At 42.0% G+C, this 22,272-nt stretch overlaps 2 protein-coding genes across 2 annotated transcripts; one reads left to right on the top strand and one right to left on the bottom strand.

The window, feature by feature from the left end:
- The first annotated feature begins 736 nt into the window (after positions 1-736).
- On the top strand, positions 737-1,978 carry LOC127662899 (mucin-2-like). The gene is made up of 2 exons (XM_052154293.1): positions 737-1,123; positions 1,196-1,978. Exons 1-2 carry the CDS (start codon positions 737-739, stop codon positions 1,976-1,978), a joined length of 1,170 nt encoding a protein of 389 aa, XP_052010253.1.
- A 14,510-nt stretch (positions 1,979-16,488) lies between these two features.
- LOC127662900 (ankyrin repeat domain-containing protein 1-like) lies at positions 16,489-21,937 on the bottom strand. Its single transcript, XM_052154294.1, has 9 exons — positions 21,752-21,937; positions 20,654-20,824; positions 20,404-20,529; positions 19,691-19,798; positions 19,448-19,546; positions 19,222-19,320; positions 18,301-18,399; positions 18,022-18,120; positions 16,489-17,250 (listed from the first exon to the last, which is right to left on the bottom strand). The coding sequence occupies exons 1-9, from the start codon at positions 21,776-21,778 to the stop codon at positions 17,113-17,115; spliced, it is 966 nt and encodes a 321-aa protein (XP_052010254.1). The 5' UTR covers positions 21,779-21,937; the 3' UTR covers positions 16,489-17,112.
- Between the last annotated feature and the right edge of the window lie 335 nt (positions 21,938-22,272).

Raw genomic sequence — 22,272 nt, 5'->3', positions numbered from 1 at the left:
GTTCGGTGCATTGACACCCTCTCACAGTTGGGCAAAGAGGCGCTTACTGTTATAGTGAGATTTCATGATTGTATTTTTATGTTTGAGATTTTCCTTATTACGTTGAGTTAGATAAGGACCCTGACATGCTGTTTACTGGTATCTGTCATGTTTATTCTGTTGGTTCCTGTTTTTCATGTCTCTTATTTTGAAAAGTTAATGTAATGTCATGTTTTGTTCCTGTTTCCTTGTCATGTGATCTTCCTGTTTCCCTCTATGTTCATGTGTCTTGTTTTCATTGGTTCATTGTTTGAGTACTTTGTTATCAGTTCTAGTTTGTCATTGGTTTTAGTTTATTATCTTGTTATCTTGTTTAGAGTTCTGTTTGTTCATTGGCTTATGTTTCCCCATGTCCATGTATTTAAGCCCTCATGTTTGCCATTGTCTCTTGTCTAGTATTGATGTATGTTTAAGTCTAGTCTAGTCTAGTCTAGTTTAGTTCAGTTCATGTGTTGAGTTAGGGTTTTCACGATTGTGGTATAAACTTATTGACATTGCCATTGCAAGCTAAAACGATAAAGAATACTAGACCGCCCATTATAGACCCAGCAGTTCGGCTCTTGCAGCTTCTTCAGGGGAATCAACCCCTGGAGGACTACGTGGAGGATTTTTGTGCTCTGGCATGCCAGGTGAACTTCAATGAGGTTGCCCTCAAATACATTTTTGTTTTGGACTAATTGAGCCAACCTCTTCCTTAATGCCCAGCAGTCGCAGTCCCCTCAACCTGGCTCAATATATCGACCTCGCCCTACAGATCACTGGTTCCACGTTCACTGTGGGGGAGGCGGATGCCGAGCCAGAGTTCCATGTCATGGCCGCCGCCGAGCCAGATTTTCACGTTATGGCCGCCACCGAGCCAGAGTTTCACATCATGGCTGCCAAGCCAGCATCCCATGACATTACCAATGAGCCCATGCCTCCCATGGCCAACGAGTCAACGACCATGTCTGCCACGGCCAACGAGTCAACATTACCAGCCTCGTCTGTCCCCGTGCCTGCACTACCAACTTCATCCTCATGGAGGAGGAGGAGGAGGAGAAGGGATTTCGTCTCTGAGTCTCAGTCCATGCCTGTGACCACAGAGGTCGCTCCCGAGACTCAGTCCATGCCCACGCCCACAGAGGTTGCTCCCGAGACTCTACCCACGCCCACAGAGGTCACTCCCGAGACTCTACCCATGACCACGCCCACAGAGGTTGCTCCCGATACTCTACCCATGCCCACGACCACAGGGACCATCCCAGAGTCTCTGCCCATGTACACGACCACGGAGGTCGTTTCCCAGATATCCACAGATCCACCTTCCACGACCTTGCCCCATGACAGCCACGCCAGAGTCAGCCAGCTCCAGGCCACGTCGCAGCCACGCCAGAGTCAGCCGGCTCCAGGCCACGTCGCAGCCACGCCAGAGTCAGCCGGCTCCAGGCCACGTCGCAGCCACGCCAGAGTCAGCCGGCTCCAGGCCACGTCGCAGCCACGCCAGAGTCAGCCGGCTCCAGGCCACGCCGCAGCCACGCCAGAGTCAGCCGGCTCCAGGCCACGTCGCAGCCACGCCAGAGTCAGCCGGCTCCAGGCCACGTCGCAGCCACGCCAGAGTCAGCCGGCTCCAGGCCACGTCGCAGCCACGCCAGAGTCAGCCGGCTCCAGGCCATGTCGCAGCCACGCCAGAGTCAGCCGGCTCCAGGCCACGTCGCAGCGTACGCCAGAGTCAGCCGGCTCCAGGCCACGTCGCAGCCACGCCAGAGTCAGCTGGCTCCAGGCCACGTCACAGCCACGCCAGAGTCAGCCGGCTCCAGGCCATGTCGCAGCCACGCCAGAGTCAGCCGGCTCCAGGCCATGTCGCAGCCACGCCAGAGTCAGCCTGCTCCAGGCCACGTCACAGCCACCCCTCAGCCTGCTCCATGCCACGTCACAGCCACAGATCATGTTGAGGGAATGAGGTAAAATGCCTGGATTATTATCTGGACCTAAAGCATAAGCATACAGTACATTTATGGGATAATACATGAATTTGAATATTTCTTGAATATGAGTTCAGGTGAACTGTTTAAAAATATGAATTATTATTATTAGTTTCCGGTCAGAAGTGGTAGGCATGTGTGACGTAACTGCATTAGCAGTTGAAACATGCAAGAACGGACACAAGTGAGTCACAACTGGAAGAGCAGCACTGTTTGCAAATGAGGAGGAGGAATGCGGTACAGAAGCTTCGTTGGTTTTGGTTTAGATCTGTATTGATCTGTTTCTTTACACAATGGTGCATTTGTGTGCTCATCCTGGATGTCTCAACCAAGTTGAGAACATGAGATTACATCTGTATCCATGGCAATGCGTCCACAAGTCCACACTTGGAATCCACATTCTCATGAAGCGTTGGATTATGGTTAAAAAGTACTTAAATATTGATGGGGGGTTTTTCGCACCAAAAGCGATCATTTCACTTTAGAAGACATTAATTTAACAGCTGCTGTCATATGAATGACATTTATGCTGACTGTATGTGAACTTGAGCTTCAAAAGAGAAATGTCCATTCACTTCCATTTTAAGGGATATTTTTCTTCAAATGTGTTCTGGTGAAGAAAGAAAGTCATTCAAACCTGGGATATCATGAGTGTGAGTAAATAATGAGAGAATTTTCATTTCTGTGTGAACTGTCCCTTTAATGCAACAAGATTTAAAACAAAACACACAAACCTAAAAAAGTGAAGGTCTTCACAGCACTGGTAAAGACACCATATGTAAAGACAATAGAATTCTGTCCCTCTAGCACATTCATCACAAGACTCTTCACTGTGACCTTATTAGGAAAATAACTTATCCTTTTAGACCAAATTCTGGCCATGAACGTATATGCCCAAGACAGAGCACGACATATGACCTCAAAAATCTTTTCCGAAGATAAAGGAGAAGATGAAAAAAGTTATTTTGGGTCATCAAATAATAGAGAAAACTTCTGGCTTAAATCATCAGTCACTGTATGAATGGTGTGTGCTGGTGGGTTTGCTTGCCTGAGAGAACTGGAAATGCTGAGCTGTATTTGGCACAAATTTGTCACTGTGTCTGGCAGAGAGGGATGATTGTGGGGCTTTTAGGAACACAGTCTCTGGAGGCTGAATGGCCACACAGTCCTTCGGAAAAGACAGAAGAGGTACAGTCAGATACTTAAAAATGTGTTAACGTTAGCTAACATGAATTAGCAATGAACAATCCATTTACAGCATATTAATCATGTTTAATGTTAATTTCAACATTTACTAACACATTTTTAAAAGCAAATGTTGTATTTGTTGACATTAATGCACTGGCGATGAACAATTGTTGTTAAGAAGACACAGCCAATAAGCAAGCTCTCCTCTGCGTGACGTCAGCCATGCAGCCAGTGTGTGCCCGCTGAAGAGAGATGAGCATTAAGTTTCCTGAGGCTGAAACATTAGCAAAACTTTTTCCATAAAGTGGACATTCCCTTTAGTGAGTCATTGAAAATACGTAAGTGCGATTTTCTGTACTTTACTAGGTGACTCTATATTTGTGTTAGTCAATTGATTGTATGACTTATTGGTTTATTATTGTTAGCTTGTTTACTCGCACGAGCAGTATAGTATTCGCGTGTACAAGTTAATGTTTTGTATTGCCGCCTTAATAAGTTTAATTCTTCATTCAGTAGTTTTCAGGGATGTTCGTAGGTAATACATTTATGGTATGTAGTATTGTACATGTGTGGATTGTTGATTACATGTCGTTCGTCACATTTACCGTGCCATTTAATAACGCAGCAAAATATAATGACCTTTCACCTACTTTATTCGGTGAGCTTCATGCGCCATCTAGTGGCACTACATAGTATTGCAATAATGTATATTTCAGTATATGTTATATACTTCAAGAATATGATTGTTTCTTGCAAATGTTGAAAGGTTATCGTGATTATTGTCTACTCATTGTTATATTTGTTATTTACAGACCACTTCTACATAAATGTCCACTATATGAGACTGTTGAACAATAAATGCCCTGTGGTCTGACTGTGCTGTCATGTCTGAATAATTTCATACAATTCTGTAAACTGAATCCTGACTCAGATGTCCTGACCGACACACTAGTGCGAACACGCACCCACCTGAACTAGTGCACACGATAGTATAATTGCCCTTTTTACATTGGTCCTTCGAGCCGGATAGAGTGTTTACACTAGACTAAGGATGTCAAACCCCCAGAATATAGAATATCAGATCCAAGGTGCACGGCCTAGACGTTCAGTTCGTCAGCCAGCATACCTCCAAGACTGCAACTCCAACACTGATGGTGAGTCATGGTTCATTCCTCACCATATGGTTCATCATAATGGAAAGAATCGTGTGGTTTTCAACTGTTCCTTCCAGTTTAGAGGCTACAGCTTGAATGACTACTTACTGCCTGGACCAGCGTTAGGCCCCTCCTTATTGGGCGTCCTGTTACGCTTTCGTGAGCACAGAGTGGCAATAAGTGGTGACATCAAAGGGATGTTCCATCAGGTCCGCCTTCTTCCAGAAGATAAACATCTCCTCCGCTTTGTGTGGCGGGACCTTGATGGAACCAAACCTCCTGATGTCTACGAGTGGCAGGTGTTACCCTTTGGCACCACTTGTAGCCCGTGCTGTGCCATTTACGCCCTTCAACAGCACATCATGGACCACAGCAAGCCCAATGATGATGTCAGAGTCACAGTAGAGAAACATTTCTATGTAGACAACTGCTTGCAGAGCCTACAGTCACCTGAGGAAGCAAAACAACTGGTGGATAAACTCCGCCAAATCCTGGCCAGTGGTGGTTTTGATCTTCGTCAGTGGGCAAGTAATGTTCCAAGTGTGGTTGAGCACCTGCCAGCAGACGTACGATCCAACAGTACAGAATTGTGGCTGTCACAAGATTGGACTGACATACAGGAATCTACACTAGGGTTAAAGTGGTACTGCCAATTGGACACCCTTGGGTATAAACCTCGACCAGTGAAGCCTGGACCACGTACCCTTCGTTACATCTACAGAGTGCTCGCAACTCAGTACGACCCACTTGGTTTCGTCATCCCATTTACCACAAGAGCTAAAGTTTTGGTACAAAGGTTGTGGGATAAGCAGAGGGAATGGGATGATCCCAACCTACCTGGTGACCTTTTGAAATCCTGGAATGACTGGGAAGAAGAACTTCCTACCATAGCTAGCATTTCCCTGCCTCGTTGTTTTGTATCTTTAGACACTGACCAGTTCCAGGTTACCAGACAGATACACATCTTTTGTGATGCCTCTGAGCAGGCTTATGGGTCTGTCTCGTATCTGCGCACAGAAAATGATAGAGGTCAAGTCCAGCTTGCCTTCATAATGGCCAGATCTAAAGTTGCTCCTAAGCGAAGACATACCATACCTCGATTGGAGTTATGCGCAGCCCTGAATGGTGCTCAGCTAGCCAAACTGCTTAAGACTGAACTTACTGCGGAAATAAGTAGAGTGTTTATGTGGACAGACTCCACAACGGTACTCGCCTGGATCAACTCAGAATCATACCGATTCAAGGTATTTGTCGGAAACAAGGATAGCGGAGATCCAAGACCTCACAGTAGGGTGTACCTGGCGGTACGTGGACTCTGATAGGAATCCAGCAGATGACCTAACCCGGGGTAAAACCCTCAAAGACCTGTCAGTGACCAATAGATGGAGTCAAGGACCATCATTCCTCCTTGAACCTGAGTTAGCATGGCCAATAACTCCTAGTCTACAATCTTCGGAGGACAAAGCAGAGCACCGTAAGGGAATTTTTTGTGGCATTTCAACAGAAATTATTCTCCCAAGTATTCCCGATCCTGTTACTTACAGTTCCTGGAAGGAGCTAGTAGAGGCAACAGCCCAGAACCTTAAAGGAACAGAACAGCCCTCAGCGGCAGATTATCTAGCTGCAGAATTGCTCATCCTCCGAAAATCCCAGAGTGACAGTTTCCCTGATGAGTACAGGTTACTTAAAGCCGGGAAGCCTGTACAGTCAACCAGTCGGTTACTTACCCTTGCACCAGAATTCGACGAGTCCAGTCAGCTTGTCAGAATTGGTGGTCGTCTGCGACGGGCTGAAGGACTGGAATCATCAGCAATCCACCCCATAGTTCTACATCCTCATCATTTCAGCACTAAATTACTAATCCAGGACTACGATCGCAAGCTCTGCCACCCAGGACCCGAGAGAGTTTTTGCAGAGATGAGGAGAAACTTCTGGGTATTGAGAGGACGTGAAGCCATTCGCAAGCAGCAGCATCTATGCAAAGAGTGTCAAAAGTGGAAGAGCAAGCCAGTTATTCCCAAAATGGCAGATCTACCGCCAGCCCGCTTGAGACTATATAAGCCACCATTCTACAGTACTGGAATGGACTGTTTCGAGCCATTTCAAATTAAAATTGGCAGGCGCTGTGAGAAGAGGTGTGGAGTAATCTTTAAGTGCCTCACTACAAGAAGTGTACATCTGGATCTTCTCACTTCCATTAATACAGACTCATTCCTGATGGCCTTAAGGAGGTTTGTAGCTCGGCGTGGCACACCATTTGAATTAATCTCAGACCAGGGCACCAATTTCCGTGGAGGAGAAAGAGAGCTTCAAGAATCCTTTTCTTTTCTCAGCCCTCAACTACAACAACAGCTGGCCAAACAGAAAATATCCTTCCGCTTCAACCCACCAAATGCTCCACACTTTGGCGGAGCCTGGGAAAGAGAGATTCGGTCAGTGAAAAATGCCCTACGCACCACCATTGGATCACAGGTTGTGACCGAAGAGGTGCTCCTGACAGTCCTCATTGAAGTTGAAGGCATTTTAAACAGTAAGCCACTAGGATATACCTCAAGAATTAAACTTATTAAGGCGGCAATACAAAACATTAACTTGTACACGCGAATACTATACTGCTCGTGCGAGTAAACAAGCTAACAATAATAAACCAATAAGTCATACAATCAATTGACTAACACAAATATAGTCACCTAGTAAAGTACAGAAAATCGCACTTACGTATTTTCAATGACTCACTAAAGGGAATGTCCACTTTATGGAAAAAGTTTTGCTAATGTTTCAGCCTCAGGAAACTTAATGCTCATCTCTCTTCAGCGGGCACACACTGGCTGCATGGCTGACGTCACGCAGAGGAGAGCACGCTTATTGGCTGTGTCTTCTTAACACTGCCGCCCCCAAATATGCTAAGCATATTTGTTCCTTTATAGGCTTAATCAGTTTGTAGGGGCCAAGTCCTGAACAGATAAATCCTCGTCTGAGAAAGAAGGAAGGGGAATCAAACGAGCAACCGGTTGGGTGTAGATCTTATCATTGATTTGGATCTCAGCTGCTCTAATACATCCATCTGAACCAGGGAAGGTTTTCATAACTTTGCCCACTAACCACAAGGCACGTGGGACCTGTGGGTCTACAACCATAACTACATCTCCAGTGGAAATGTTCCTAACCTCAGAAAGCCACTTGTTACGAGACTGTAGTGTAGGTAAGTAGTGATGGATGAAGCTCGACCAAAACTGATCAGCCAATACCTGACTTTGCCTCCATCTCCGCCGCCCCATGAGTTCAGTGGCTGGATAGACCACTGGTGGCAAGGAACTATCTGGCCGCCCCATAAGCAGGTAGTTAGGCGTAACAGGATCAACATCAGCTATGTTACTTGTTTTGTATTGCCGCCTTAATAAGTTTAATTCTTCATTCAGTAGTTTTCAGGGATGTTCGTAGGTAATACATTTATGGTATGTAGTATTGTACATGTGTGGATTGTTGATTACATGTCGTTCGTCACATTTACCGTGCCATTTAATAACGCAGCAAAATATAATGACCTTTCACCTACTTTATTCGGTGCGCTTCGTGCGCCATCTAGTGGCACTACATAGTATTGCAATAATGTATATTTCAGTATATGTTATATACTTCAAGAATATGATTGTTTCTTGCAAATGTTGAAAGGTTATCGTGATTATTGTCTACTCATTGTTATATTTGTTATTTACAGACCACTTCTACATAAATGTCCACTATATGAGACTGTTGAACAATAAATGCCCTGTGGTCTGACTGTGCTGTCATGTCTGAATAATTTCATACAATTCTGTAAACTGAATCCTGACTCAGATGTCCTGACCGACACACTAGTGCGAACACGCACCCACCTGAACTAGTGCACATGATAGTATAATTGCCCTTTTTACAATTGTATTTTTATTAACTAACATTAATGAAGATTAATAAATTCTGTAAAAATTATATTGTTCATAGCTAGTTCATGATACATAATGTATTTACTAATGTTAACAAATGTTAACCTTATTATAAAGTGCCACCATTTATCCAAATTAACACTGATCCACAGAACAGTGGTTAGGATTTTTAGCTTGTTTTTCACACCAGTCTCTAAATCACAGACACGCATGTTGGCAGGTACAGTATAGAAAAAAAAAAAAGGGTCCAGTTTTACACAAGGCCCTTCACCTCATGAGAGTTCTTATCATATGTGTGCAACATCTGTGAACCATTTCCCCTCATTTATTTTTTACCTGTGATTCTCCATTCTCAATTTCGGCTCCTGAAAAAGGTCTTATCCTAAGATACACCTTCAAATGTTCCTTCTCCAGGTCACCCTGATCCTTCAAAAGAAAGAATCTCTATTAAAATTTGTATAGTTTTACTTTATGTAAAAATCATACAGTGACCTGTAATTATGTTCATAAAGTCATGACCAGCTAACAACAGCTCAGCTTACCTAGAAATCTTAATGCTTGCCGAACTCTGAGGACGGATTTCACCTTATATCTTCAACACTTATCTTTATCTGTCTTGTCATTTCTTCCTTTAGCCCTGAATCCATCATCCTGCTGTAAAACAATATAAAATCATAATCATAAAAGGAAAAAAAACGACAACCACAAAAAAAAAAAAAACAATTAAGTATACAATAACAACCTCTGATACAGACAAAAAAAAAAAGAAGAATGTAACTCGATTGTATCCCTTTATTGGCGTTTTTACAAACTTTATATTTAAAAAAATATATTTTACAAGAAGAATTTGCTTAAATTTCACATCACGACACTCATAAACGTAGGCCTACAACCTCAGAGCGTAACTGAATAAAGACGACAGAAAAGGACAGGACGGCAAAATTAAGCGTTAAAACTAATTCAATTAGTTGACTTACAGGACTTTCAGTGGACAAACAAGACTGTGAGTTGTAATAACTTAGAAGTTTCGCTGCAGGGTTTTATTTGTGTGTTGTCATCTCTCAAACTCTAGCGTGTACTTTCAAATCCTTCCAATCGGAAGGAAGAGCGAGAGCAACAGCAAAGTTTCCTATGACGCGTCAACGTCGTGGTGCTGGAAAGTTACGCAGAACGCTCACATTGCTCAGATTTGAGTACTGTTGTTCCCTTACGACTTCAGTCCACTCGACATTGCGTTTACTAACGCATATGGAGAGTGCCTTCATACATGACCTATTTGAAATCTCTCTACAATAACGCCAATATTCTAATATTGGCTATGGTATTTGAGCCTCGCCTGTTTTGGCGCGAAACTGACCGCTATAAAACAGGTGTACAGGCACCATTTCCTCAGACTTACTTCCTTAAAGACAGTGATTACCTCTTGACTCGAAGCCCTCTACCTTCGCCGTCGATACACACCAGTCAGCGGACGGAATCAGGCAGTGAGAAGACTCTCCGCACCCCTGCAGTGCTCCTGCAAACATCACTCCGCCTCGCTGCTGACGCTTCGCTGGTGAACGGACTTCAGCATCCTGATTCTCCGAAGCATATCAGCAGGTGTGGAGTATCATTTTAAAGCAAATTGTACTTGTGTGTTATAAATATAAGTTATATAAATCTAAATCAATATTTACTTACGTGTTCGCATCTTTTTCAAGATGTCGTTCCGTAAGTGTTCCTTGTGCGAGAGACACATCCTGCTGTTAGACAAGCATGAAAGCTGCGTATTCTGTCTTTGCTGTGCCCATGCAGAGTCAGCTCTAATGGAGACATACTGTCCTAACTGTGAGGACATGAGTCTCAAGTTGCTTTGCTCACAAATCACCCTCGTTCTGCAGGATGATTCAGCCACTCGCACCCTCCCAACCACCTCTTCTGTGATACCCGAGGGTTCACAAGAGGTCGAGCAGGATGAACTTGAGGTGGATTCTGTGCCGGCACACGCCCCACGAGCCCCTCAATCTCCATGAAGCACATATTTCCCCATACGCTATGTGCGAGACAAGCTCCGGCCCTTTGAAGGAGCGTGCGGCCTAATCTCATTAGGTGGATCTGACGCTGAGGATGATGACTATGTCATATCTCTCACCACATCTGGCAAATGGTCAGTGGATGATGCTGCCGCCCCTCCCCCCAGCAAGGGCGAGGAATGTGCACGCGCCACTGACAGGGGGATGCTCGCGTCCTTACAAGGGCAGTTGAAGAGCTTCACCCTGACGGGTCTCCCGCAGAGGAACCTGAACAGTCTCTCCTTGATGAATGTTCCAGCAGTCCGGACACTGTCAAACGGCAGCATATCGCTCAATTCTTCCCTGAAGTTCATAAAAAATTATTCAAGTCCTGGCACGGGACCATATAGGGTTATATGGTGTGCTTGCGCAGTGACGCCATCCTTTTTAATGTGGATCATGGGAAAGAAAACGGTTATGCCCAATTACCCCCTGTGGAGGAGGCGATAGTGGCACACCTCTGCCCAGCGAGTAACATGTACATCCTTCCTAAATGTGTAGACAAACGTCTGCACTGGCAGGAAAAGCTTACTCAGCAGCAGAACAAGCTGAATCAGCACTCCACACAATAGCGGTGCTCTAGGGCAGAAATGAGTGATAAGGAAAACGCCACTCTTTTGGATGCTCCAGTGTCTCCAGCCGGCCTTTTTGGCGGCTTTATGAATACGTTTGCTGAGCGTTATGTTGCGATTCAGCACCAGTCACAGGCTATGAGACACTTTATGCCCACACGGAGTATATCACAGCCGGTTCGCCCTTGCTCTGTTTCGAGTCAGTGCCTGACAAAAGCCCCATACCTCCTGCCTCACAGGCACCTGCATATCAGCATGCGCAGCAAAAGCGCTCCTGACAGGCACAACCCTTTGTAGCAGAAAGCAGAGCCCGCGATTCCCTCTGGTTCTGCTCCAAAAAATGCTCTATTGGAGAGACGCAAAACAATGTTACCCAGGATAGGGATAAGGAAAGGGATAGGGATAGGGATATTGTTGTTCAAAATGTTGTTTCAGTGTCTTGCACTCAAATAAATGCAATAAAAATGCAAGTGCAAAAAAGAATACAGCATTTGTTGCAAATGCACGAGATGCTCACACATTCTCAATAAAGAGCCCCTTTTTCCTCTTCAAAGCACACACATTATGCGCAACCGCTTCCCTATAGTGAGCGTCGCATCAAATAAGGTGAGCAAACCAAAGTGCCACCCATTTTCAATGGAAATGCACATCTCATCGTGAAAAATGCGATTGAGATTGTGCCAAATTTTCAAGCACAAAAATGGTTTTACAGCCATTATTTTCTTGTTCCTAGAACAAGGCTTCAGCCAATCTTGGATCTGAGACATATAAATCGCACACTTATAAAATTACTATTTAAAATGATTACTCAGAAAAGGATCTTATCGCATGTATGCCTACACGATTGGTTTGCATTGATAGATCTGAAGGATGCATACTTTCAAATCAAAATTGTATGACATTTTAGGATGTTTTTGAGATTCGCATTTGAGGGAACAGCATATCAATTCAAAGTCCTGCCCTTCGGACTCTCTTTGGCTCCTCGTATATTCACAAAGTGAATTGATGTGATTCTCGCCCCTCTGAGACTTAGTGGCAAGCACATCTTGAACTATCTCGACAATTGATTGTTACTGCCGCAATCAGAGGCTTTGTTATGCCAGCACAGTCTTACTGCTTCAGCCATTTTACAGTGTCCATCTCAGTTCAAACTGGGGAGAACATTTCCACTGAAACTTGTTTCAGAAAGCAATGGGATTTGTGGCGGGTTGGGAGGGGGCGGTGTGTGATGGACACCCAACTTTTGGCACCTGGACAGGTGCGAGGAGGGCGTGGCACATCAACCGCTTAGAGTTATTGGCTGTAATTCTAGCCTTAAAGGCTTTCAGTCAGAAATAGTGAGCTGTCATGTCCTGATTTGCTCAGTCAACATGACAGTTGTGGCATATATAAACAGCCAAGGTGGAATTCATTCACCGCCACAGTCGAGAATGACACATCGAGTGAGCATCATCTCTCCCTGAGAGTGACATATGTGCCAGGCTGCCTGAATTACAGGGCGAGCTACTGTCACGCTAAGGGGTGATACCAGGTAATGGAGACTTCGTCCTCAAACTATACTGAGGATTTGGGAAATATTCGGCAAAGCAGAAATCAATCTATTTGCCTCAGTGGAGAATGCCCACTGTCCCCTCTGTTATTCGAAGTCCCAAGCCCCACTGGGAAGGGATCACAATGGCACACAAATGGCCGGCGAAAACAAATATGCGTTTCCTCCGGTATGCCTGATCCACTCTGCCATATGCAAAGTCTGAGAGGACAAGGAAACGGTTCTATTAGTTGCACCGAAATGGCCAACCAACTATGGTTTCCAGAAATGATGGAGATGCTGTACAGCTCACCATGGGAAATACCACTGAGGAGGGATCTCCTCTCTCAGATGCAAGGCACAGTCTGGCATCAGCCCCAGCTGTGGAATTCACATGTGTGGCTACTGAACGGAGAGCACTACATGCATGAACTACACAGAGTTTGGTCCCGGTCTTTCAAGAGCCACTGTCAAACCCAGAAAAGACTATGTACCTAAGGTTCTGACCACACCCTTCAATGCGCAGGTTGTTCACCTTCAGGCCTTCTTCCCTTGTCAATTTAATTCAGATGAGGAACAATCATTGCATTTGTTATGCCCTGTACTGACGCTACACACATACGTTGAGTGTTCAAGCCAGTTTTGACTGTCTGATCAGCTCTTTGTATGCTATGGAGGATGCACAAAAGGAATATCCATCTCTTAGCAAAGATTTTCTCACTCGATTGTCGATGCAATTACCCTTGCACAATTGGTGTTAAAGCACACTCAACTAGAGGCATGGCCTCCTCATTGGCATGAACGAATGGTGTATCCTTACAAGACATACGTTTTGCAGGATGGTCCTCTCAAAACACATTCGCAAGGTTTTACAACCTAGACGTAACGTCTCTTTCTTCACAAGTCCTCTCTGTTTAGAGCACTTGCTATTCATTGGCTCTATATATATATATATATATATATATATATATATATATATATATATAATTCATACTATATGGCTATAGCTCATACTGTATATTCATTATGAGTGCTCTCCTCCTGGCCATCATGAGGATCACTTACTGCGGCACACACATGTCGGTCGCTGTCCCATAAGACTGTGCCGCCATGTTTCCTCTCTAGGAAGTTATGTTGTGAAGTGCGACGTGATGGGATTTTGTTCTGTTCCCTATATGCTTTATATATGTTTTACATATACTTTATATGTCTGCTTTATATGCTTTATGTCAAGTGGACTGAAGTCGTAAGGAAACGTCTTGGTTATGTACATAACATCGGTTCCCTGAGACAAAGGGAACGAGACATTGCGAATGCTAGCCACACCACAAGACTCAGAGTTCTTGAGGCACGAGCAATGCGCTCCTTGTTCTCAGTCAGAAATTCTGAGGAAATGGTGTCTGTGCACCTGTTTTATAGCGGTCAGTTTGCGCCGAACCGAGTAGTCAGTTTCGCACCAAAACAGGCGGGGCTCAAACACCATAGCCAATATTAGAATACTGGCATTATTGTAGAGAGGTTTCAAGTAGGTAGTGTATGAAGGAACTCCCCTTCGTCTCAGGGAACCGAGGTTACGTATGTAACAGAGACGTTATATTTGGTTGTTGAGTGGTTATTCCGTTGCATTTGTTCATGTTTATTATTGTTCAGTTTTGTTTTTTTTTTATAATATTTTATAAAGGTAAATATGTAAGGCAAGCATACCTAGAGTTGACAATTTTGAAATTTTAAAATTAGGGGAAATTAAATGGGTGGAATCAGGGCCGGCCGGTGATTTAGGCAGAATAGGCAAATGCTTGGGGCTCCGTCCACCCATAGGGGGCGCCCAAATGAGTGAGTGATTTAGTTTTTTTTTGCTGATACTGTTTTAATACTATTCATTTGAAATATAAAAAAAAGTGAAAAGCCCCTACAACAACATAACAACATAGCTTATATTTTCTGTTGCCCTCAGCGTCACCCCGGCCTGGTGCATCAATCGCCCCCCCGCTCTCATAGTTAGACTACTTGATCGTTGGGGATGGGCGAATTCAGTTATCTGAAGTGACACTGTCACTGAACAAGATAAATTAGCATCAGTAGCCTTCTTCAAACATGTCAAAAACAACAAAGCCATCTGGTGCCCAGGGTAGAAAAAGAAGAAGATCAGAGGAACAAAAATGGGATAAGAACAGAGGTAATTATATAGTTTAAATTATAAATTATAAATTATAGTTTATCTAAGTTCATAATAGTTACCCTTGGATCAGTGTTACTACAAGCTAGCTTACTTTGGACGATACTAGTAACATTTGCTAATTTAAATATCTAGCTAGAGTTAATGTCAGTTTCCTTTACCTTAAATTCATTACGTTATCCGAAGATGTGTGTGAACAGTGAAACCGCTTTTAGGGAATGTTAGAAAGACGATTCAGGTGTTGTTTGGGGAATAACCTAACATATAACATAAATAATTTTGAGAAATTGTAAAAGTAAATTAAAATACCCTTTTGTAATTAATAGTTGTAAGCCATTGCATTTTCATTATTGATTGTTATATTATATTATAATTATTATATATTATATTATATATCATTATATGTATTATAGCAAACAGCATACTAGAGAAGTGCTCATTGAATACATGTTTTGTGCATGAATGCTAGGTGTAATTACACTTGCTATTTGTGTTTAGGCTATAAAGTGGCTTAAGTGCTATTATTGTATATTGTTTCACCATCAGCAGCTTTTTTATTAATATAGGCTAATATAACAACCATATACTCCTGTTCTCTCTTCACATGCACTTTTGAAATATTTGAATCCCACCCCTACAAATCCTGGGCCACCTGCAGACACCTTCTCTACCTCAGCACAGCCCAGCAATACAGCATCAACTGCACCTGTCCCCCCTACCTCAGCACAGCCCAGCAATGCATCATCAACTGCACCGTGTCCCCTCTACCTTAGCACAGCCCAGTGATGCAGCATCAACTGCACCTGTCCCCTCTACCTTAGCACAGCCCAGTGATGCAGCATCAACTGCACCTGTCCCCCCTACCTCAGCACAGCCCAGCAATGCATCATCAACTGCACCGTGTCACCTCTACCTTAGCACAGCCCAGTGATGCAGCATCAACTGCACCTGTCCCCTCTACCTTAGCACAGCACAGCCCCAGCACAACATCATGCATCTACAAAAAGGCTGCACTAATAGACCCTGCTGACTAGCCATCTGTTTTAAATGATAAGGTAAGAACCAAATTTGTTCTCAGAGGACCATATCAAATAAAAAACAGTTTCAAGTTTTTAAAAAAAAAAAACGATGAGAGAAGGTGTCAGCATCACCATTTTAACAGAGTCTTAGTCAATGGAGAAAAAAATCAAAAGAAGTTGGCTAATGTTAAGAATGATAGTTTGTACACAATGATCAGTGGTGGAATTGGCTGCAATGCAAGGGGCACCAGCTAAAATCTTGCCTAGGGCACCAAATTGGTCAGGTCCAGCCCTGGGGGGGAATCACAGCCTCTAACCACATCCTCCACAGTTTTAGCAATACATGCGTTGTCAATATGCATTATTAATACAAAATTGTGTATCCTTTCTTATTTGTTTCCTTAACTTTCTTGACCCATTACTTAACCCATGATAACAAATACATAATTTATATGTTCAAAATATCTTTATTAAAAAAAATATCTATTTTTTATCTTTTATGTATACATTTTGGATGGTTTATAGATATTTTTTATTTATTTGTAAAAAAAAATATTTATTTTAATTGTTTATTTTTTTCGTTCATCTTTATGATTGTATCCATACATTGTTTGATCTTATTGAACATTTATATAGAAAAAACAGCACAGTTTTACCACCATTTGTGGACTTTTCAGACGGTCCCGTTACCACACCCTCCACAGTATTAGCACATTTTAGAACAATATTTATATCAATGTTAAATTGGCGACCTGGAACAATTTCATCGTGATACCATTTGACCAGCTTAAATACGAGACAAATCACGTCCCACGGGACGCATCATTTTATCTTTAAATACCGGACGATCTCGTAATTCACGGGACGGGTGGCAACCCTACTTTACATACCACACACACTTATTCTCTTATACTTTATTCAGGTATGAATTCAAATGAATCAAAATTACTTTAACATGCTCAAAAGGAGAAATAAAAGTACAAAATAGATTTTACCAATGCACATTCATTAAGTGATGTCCATGTACCCGGTTTCAAAGACTTCTCAATTCCAGTCCATTAATACAAAACAATTAAAATAATAATATCAGTCATAATAAACTTCTCAAACATTCTCAGACCCGCATTCACATTCTGTTCACATTCTGTTCCATTTCTGATCTGAACACATAGTTCCAATATGTCTAGACATCTGTAACAGCTAAACACAGCCATGGGCATTCAAATGCAATCACTTAAGTTATAAAGTCAACTAAAATAATGTTTAATAAATACACTGATTCAATACACAACCACTATTGACAAATGTTCTTGTGTTAATTGTTGAGTATTCCATTCTCTCATAATCTCAATAACAGGGAAAGCAATATTTACAAATATCATCAATATGTCAGTCGCTCTATTGCCAGCAATTAGCGTCATCATTGCGATTATCTTCCATTGCAAAACACTGTTCAGTCTTTAATCTTTAACAAGAAAGAAAGAAAGAAAGAAAGAACATTTTATAACACTTGTTCAGCAGGGCGGATGTTAAAAAGTTGTTCATTTGGCTTTGGAGCTGCCTTCTCATTAAAGTTATTTAGAATGTTTTTCACTCCTTTTTGCCATGAAAGCAGTGTCTCCATTGGTGTCTTTCCGTCCTGTAAAAGATGAGTTAAAATAAGTAAGGAATATTTCACCCCAAAATGTAAATTCTCTCATCATTTACTCTCCCTCAGGCCATCCCAGATGTGTATGACTTTCTTTCTTCAGCTGAACGCAAACAAAGATTTTTGGAATTTCCAGCTTTGTACGTCCAGACAATGCAAGTGAATGGTGGCCAAAATTTTAAGCTCCATAAGAACATAAAGGCAGCATTTCTATTTAAATTAGTTGTGCATATCACCACCTTCTGGTTGGGCCAAGGTGGATATTGATAGTAAAAAATGACTTAGCATTGATAAGTTTCTCATCCACATCTATCATATCACTTCTCAATACATGGATTTAACCACTGGAGTCTCATGGATTACTTGTATGCTGCCCTTATGTCCTTTCTGGAGCTTAAAAGTTCTTAACATCTTGAATTGTGTTCTGCAAAAGAAAGTCATACATTTCTGGGATGGCATGAGGGTGAGTAAAATATTAGAGAATTTTCATTTTTGGGTGAACTATTCCTTTAAGATAAGTGTAGGATAGATATATAATGCTAACACTCCAAAATCAAATTTAAGAAGCAAGAAATGCAAAAAGATGTGAAATACTTTTCATCTTCATTTATAACAAACATTTATATATATACACACACACACTGGAGTGTTAGCATTGGGGCATTGAACAGAATCATGTAGTAAATCAATATGGCTCTAGAGGGCGTCAGGTAAACTTAAAATAAAATAAAATAGGGCTGTATGTTCTCAGATAAGACTTACATTGTTTTTGGCATTGAGACTAGCTCCATACATCATCAGCAGTCTTATCATTTTAAATCTATTGATCCTTACTGCATCGTGCATGGGTGTGTCTCCATCCTATACAAAGAGATCATTGGCATTATAAGAGAGGAAAGCAGCACATGGGACAGTGGACTAATGCTGCACTTTGTGTTTTAACAGAGTTACAATTGTGCAAAATGAGAGTGACAGTCATTTTCACATTTGTGATTTGATAGGAAAAAAAATATGTGACTGAAGTACAAACCAGTTTCTCACCCTGTCTTTAGCATTTACGTCAGCTCCACAGTGAATGAGATGCTCGGCACACTCATAATGTCCTGTTCGAACCGCAACATGAAGAGGAGTGCTGCTTAGCTGTAGATACACAACAAAGACACAAATTACTGTGCTAAATGTGTTAAAATAAGGTTCCAGATCAAGTGTCGGCTGTGGACACTTAAGTGACTGTGGAAAGCAATATGTGGAAAAAATGCATGCTTTATACTTTGAAGCACATGTAACTTAAAGGTGCGCTCAGTCACTTTTTGCTCGCGTTATCTTGGACTTACAATGACTTACGTGTTATCTTGGACTTACACACCTAGTGGTGTGGGTGCAGCATCATTCAAAATCAATAGGTTTAGTTACAGATGCCACTGTAGAAATTCACTATTCACAATCAGCCATGATTAATTTAATCCATGAGTGAAAGTGTCCAATAACAAGATGGTTACTGAGATTAAGTGAGTAGTATTCAGCATCCTATCACGTGGCTTGATGAGTGCGTTACCGCAGAGACATAGCGCATGTGAAGGCTTCACGCTATTCTCTGTGGCATCCACGCATAACTCATCACATACCCCACCGAGATCGAGAACCACGTTATGACCAATTTGCAACCAGGCCAATTTTATTGCTTAGGAGACCTGGCTGGAGTCACTCAGCACACCCTGGATTCAAACTTGTGACACTAGGGGTGGTAGTCAGCATCAATACTCGCTAAGCTACCCAGGCCCCCGAGTTATTTTTTGAGACCTTTGTCTACAAACATATCCATTTTCAATTAATTTATTATTAAATAGATTTAAAACATGTTTTGTTCCTTGTCTCAAGAATCAGCGAGTTATGAAATTTGCAAATGTTATTATCAATGTTCACAGACCATCTAGTGCATATAGGAACAGCGGCTTTATCTACCTTGTCTCTGGAGTTGAATTTGGCTCCTTCGTTGAGTAGCAGTTCCAGGGCTAGCAGGCTTCCACCTCTGCATGCCCAGTGCACAGCTGTGGCATTCAGCTATAGATATTTTATAAGGAAGAATTGTAAATTAGATGAAATGTGTGAGAAATGTGTCTCAGAATTATTATAACATAAAATAATAATACAAGGGACAGTAGTCTTGTTGCACTGGCATCTGTTCTACCTTGTCTTTTTGCTCCATGGATGCGCCACTCTCCAGGAGCTTCTTCATGATCTCTGTGTGACCTTGTGCACTGGCTTTATGCAGAGCTGAGCGTTTAAACTGTGTGAGAGAGAAAAAGAGAAAGAAGGAAAAATCAAGTAAAATTACAAGTTACACTGATGCACATTTTGGACTTGGCAAGAAAATGTTAGCAACACAAGTGAAGGAAAGTGTGATGTGTGTATTTGTTTGTGTGTCACACACATCATCACAGGCATTGGGATCTCCACCGTCTGACAAATATTTTTCAACCACAGCAAGTTTGTTCTCTGTGACAGCTTTTAGAAACAAAACCTGGTCCACAGTCTCAGGCTGAAAAAAAATATGCAAATAGATTATTGACTTATTGTACTACACAAATCTGTAAATTAGTTTGAAAGTTGACAGGATATACTTCATCTAAACTATTTTGAACATAATTTTTCCAAAATAATTTTTTAATTATTATACATAAGTCTTTTATGACTTTAGAGACTACATGGAATATTTGTACTTTTAAAAGTTAATATGTCACACCACAGGACGATTTAACATTTAAACACTTATACTGTACTAGTGAAGGCAAAAAGACGATTACACATTGCGATTAAACTAGTTACAGACCAGTTTTAGGGCCTAAGATATACACTTTCTCTTAAATAAATAAGAATTTAGCTAAAAATCTTGATGTTAAAAAATAAACTTCCATGGACATGTTGGTTTTATTCATGAAACATGAGGAGGACACAATTTGTGTGTAAAATAAATGCATTCTTATGTTAATTCTCAGATTCAATTGAATGGAACACTTTGCTTAAAAATAATTTTACTTACTATTCACACAAATTTGTTCTGCTTGTGTTTCATGAATGAGGCCCAATATGTCTCTCAAATGCATTTTATAGCATTATAATGCATTAGGGAATAAGGATCCTCACCAGGATGTCAGGCTCTGGTTGTTTCTTTAGCTCTGCAATCTTCCTTTCCTTCCTTCTCTTCTTCAGCTGTAGAATGTTGAAGAGATCTTCAACTGTTTCTAGCTTTAGCTGCCCTGACCGGTCAACCTAAGTTGAAGGAAAGTAAGGAAAGTTGAAAAAGATGTCAGTATACACAGCACAAACTGTGTGACTGTTTATCTCACAAAGTGTCATGCCATGTTCACTCTTGCAAAGTTGTGTTCATTCATACATTGAGTTTGATGTTGCGTTCACTCTGTTTAAAGTCATTCTGGGTGGTGGAATTCAGGTCCTGGTGGCCATCCTGCTTCTCCTGAATGATGGTGGTCTCATATTCTCCTGCAGCAAACAGCTCTGCACAGGCGTCTTCCGTCCCCTTGCCCTCGCCTCTCTTCCCAGTGACCTGTGATTGGACATGACAACAGTCTGTCTTGCATTTATTATTATACCCTCTGTCTCTAGGATTGAACAGCCCACAGGGAAAGATCTAGGGTGTAGTGTAAAGCATATGTAGTTTAATTTGGGTTGATTGTGTGGGTGCGGTGGAAGGAGAGTCTTCAGCTGTTTTGAGTATGTAAATAATAAATTATACACATTTGTGTTGTCTCTGTTGTTTAAAATAGGAGGACATGCTCCTGCAGTTTGGTTATTCTAGACATCCTGGGCCCTCCTTAATCACTGATATTTATTAATAACATCTATCTATGTATTTATCCATCCATCTCTTTCTTTCTTTCTTTCTTTCTTTCTTTCTTTCTTTCTTTCTTTCTTTCTCTCTCTATCTTCTTGATTTTTCCCACTCATAATCCTTAAGGACATATAAGCAAAGGCATGTATGTGTGTGTGTGTGTGTGTGTGTGTGTGTGTGTGTGTGTGTGTGTGTGCATGCATGTGTTTGTCCAGGTATTCCCTACATTGTGGGGACCAAATGTCCCCAAAAGGATAGTAAAACCTGAAATTGTTGACGCTGAAGTCGGTCCCCATGAGGAAAACAGCTTATAAATCATAGTACATTGTGTTTTTTGAAAATGTATTTGTTTAGGTTTAGGTTTAAATGAGGTTTAGGTTTAGGGTTAGGGGATAGAATATAACATTTGTACAGTATAAAAATCATTATGTCTGTGGAGTCCTCATAAAACATGAAAACCCAACGTGTGTGCATGTGTGAGATGCACAGAATTCTAACTAAATCCATTTTTAAGTTACACTCCTTAGCACGTCAACATTGAAACCCAGCCGAGAGATGATAAGACTATAAGACTCTGAGATTCAGAAAAAATAAAATAACAAATACAACACTGAGCACTGCATGCATCAGCACAAAACTCACCAGCTCTTCCACACGCAGCAGACCCATGTCTATGAAGTGAAGTTTTTATGAGTCCTTGTATCTGCTCAAGGTGCCTGTGTTCTCCACAAAGGCTGATAGTGGTAAGAGGTAGTTCTCTTTCAATTTAATTAGGGTCCCAATGCGATCGGTGTGCCTGCTCAGCTCCCTAATGATCTGTGCATCTCCTCTCCATCATCATTCATATATAGTTCCAGACTCTGACGCGGACCACATAAAAGTTAGATCATATGCCTTGCAATTCTTTGCCTCTCTCTCACCGCCCACAAAATTCCTGTGGTGCGAGACACACATTCGTCCTTGCCGAATCATTGCGTCGCGCGATGACCACACGATCCAGCAACGCGCGGCTTCCTTTCTGGCATTTTGCCGCGGGTCGCACTCGCGCTTACCAGCCTGCTCTTAAGTGTACATGCGTGGGCAACAGGTGCACGGCTGAATGACAGCATAGTCTTCTCTGCGTGTGAGAAAAGCAATAAACGTGATGTGTACTTTTGGTATAG

This window comes from Xyrauchen texanus, chromosome 22 (assembly GCF_025860055.1).
Source record: "Xyrauchen texanus isolate HMW12.3.18 chromosome 22, RBS_HiC_50CHRs, whole genome shotgun sequence".
Lineage (NCBI taxonomy): Eukaryota > Metazoa > Chordata > Actinopteri > Cypriniformes > Catostomidae > Xyrauchen > Xyrauchen texanus.
This window is presented reverse-complemented; position numbering and strand designations above follow the sequence as displayed.

What these genes read in the sequence shown, in the direction of transcription:
- LOC127662900 (XM_052154294.1), bottom strand. Translation starts at nt 21,778, where the DNA reads ATGGGTCTGCTGCGTGTGGAAGAGCTG. An exon ending in AATTCAACTCCAGAGACAAG is followed by an intron (nt 18,400 to 19,221) that starts GTAGATAAAGCC and finishes GTGTATCTACAG; the next exon opens with CTAAGCAGCACTCCTCTTCA. An exon ending in GTCTCAATGCCAAAAACAAT is followed by an intron (nt 17,251 to 18,021) that starts GTAAGTCTTATC and finishes CATCTTTTACAG; the next exon opens with GACGGAAAGACACCAATGGA.
- LOC127662899 (XM_052154293.1), top strand. Translation starts at nt 737, where the DNA reads ATGCCCAGCAGTCGCAGTCCCCTCAACCTGGCTCAATATATCGACCTC. An exon ending in CCATGCCTGTGACCACAGAG is followed by an intron (nt 1,124 to 1,195) that starts GTCGCTCCCGAG and finishes ACGCCCACAGAG; the next exon opens with GTCACTCCCGAGACTCTACC.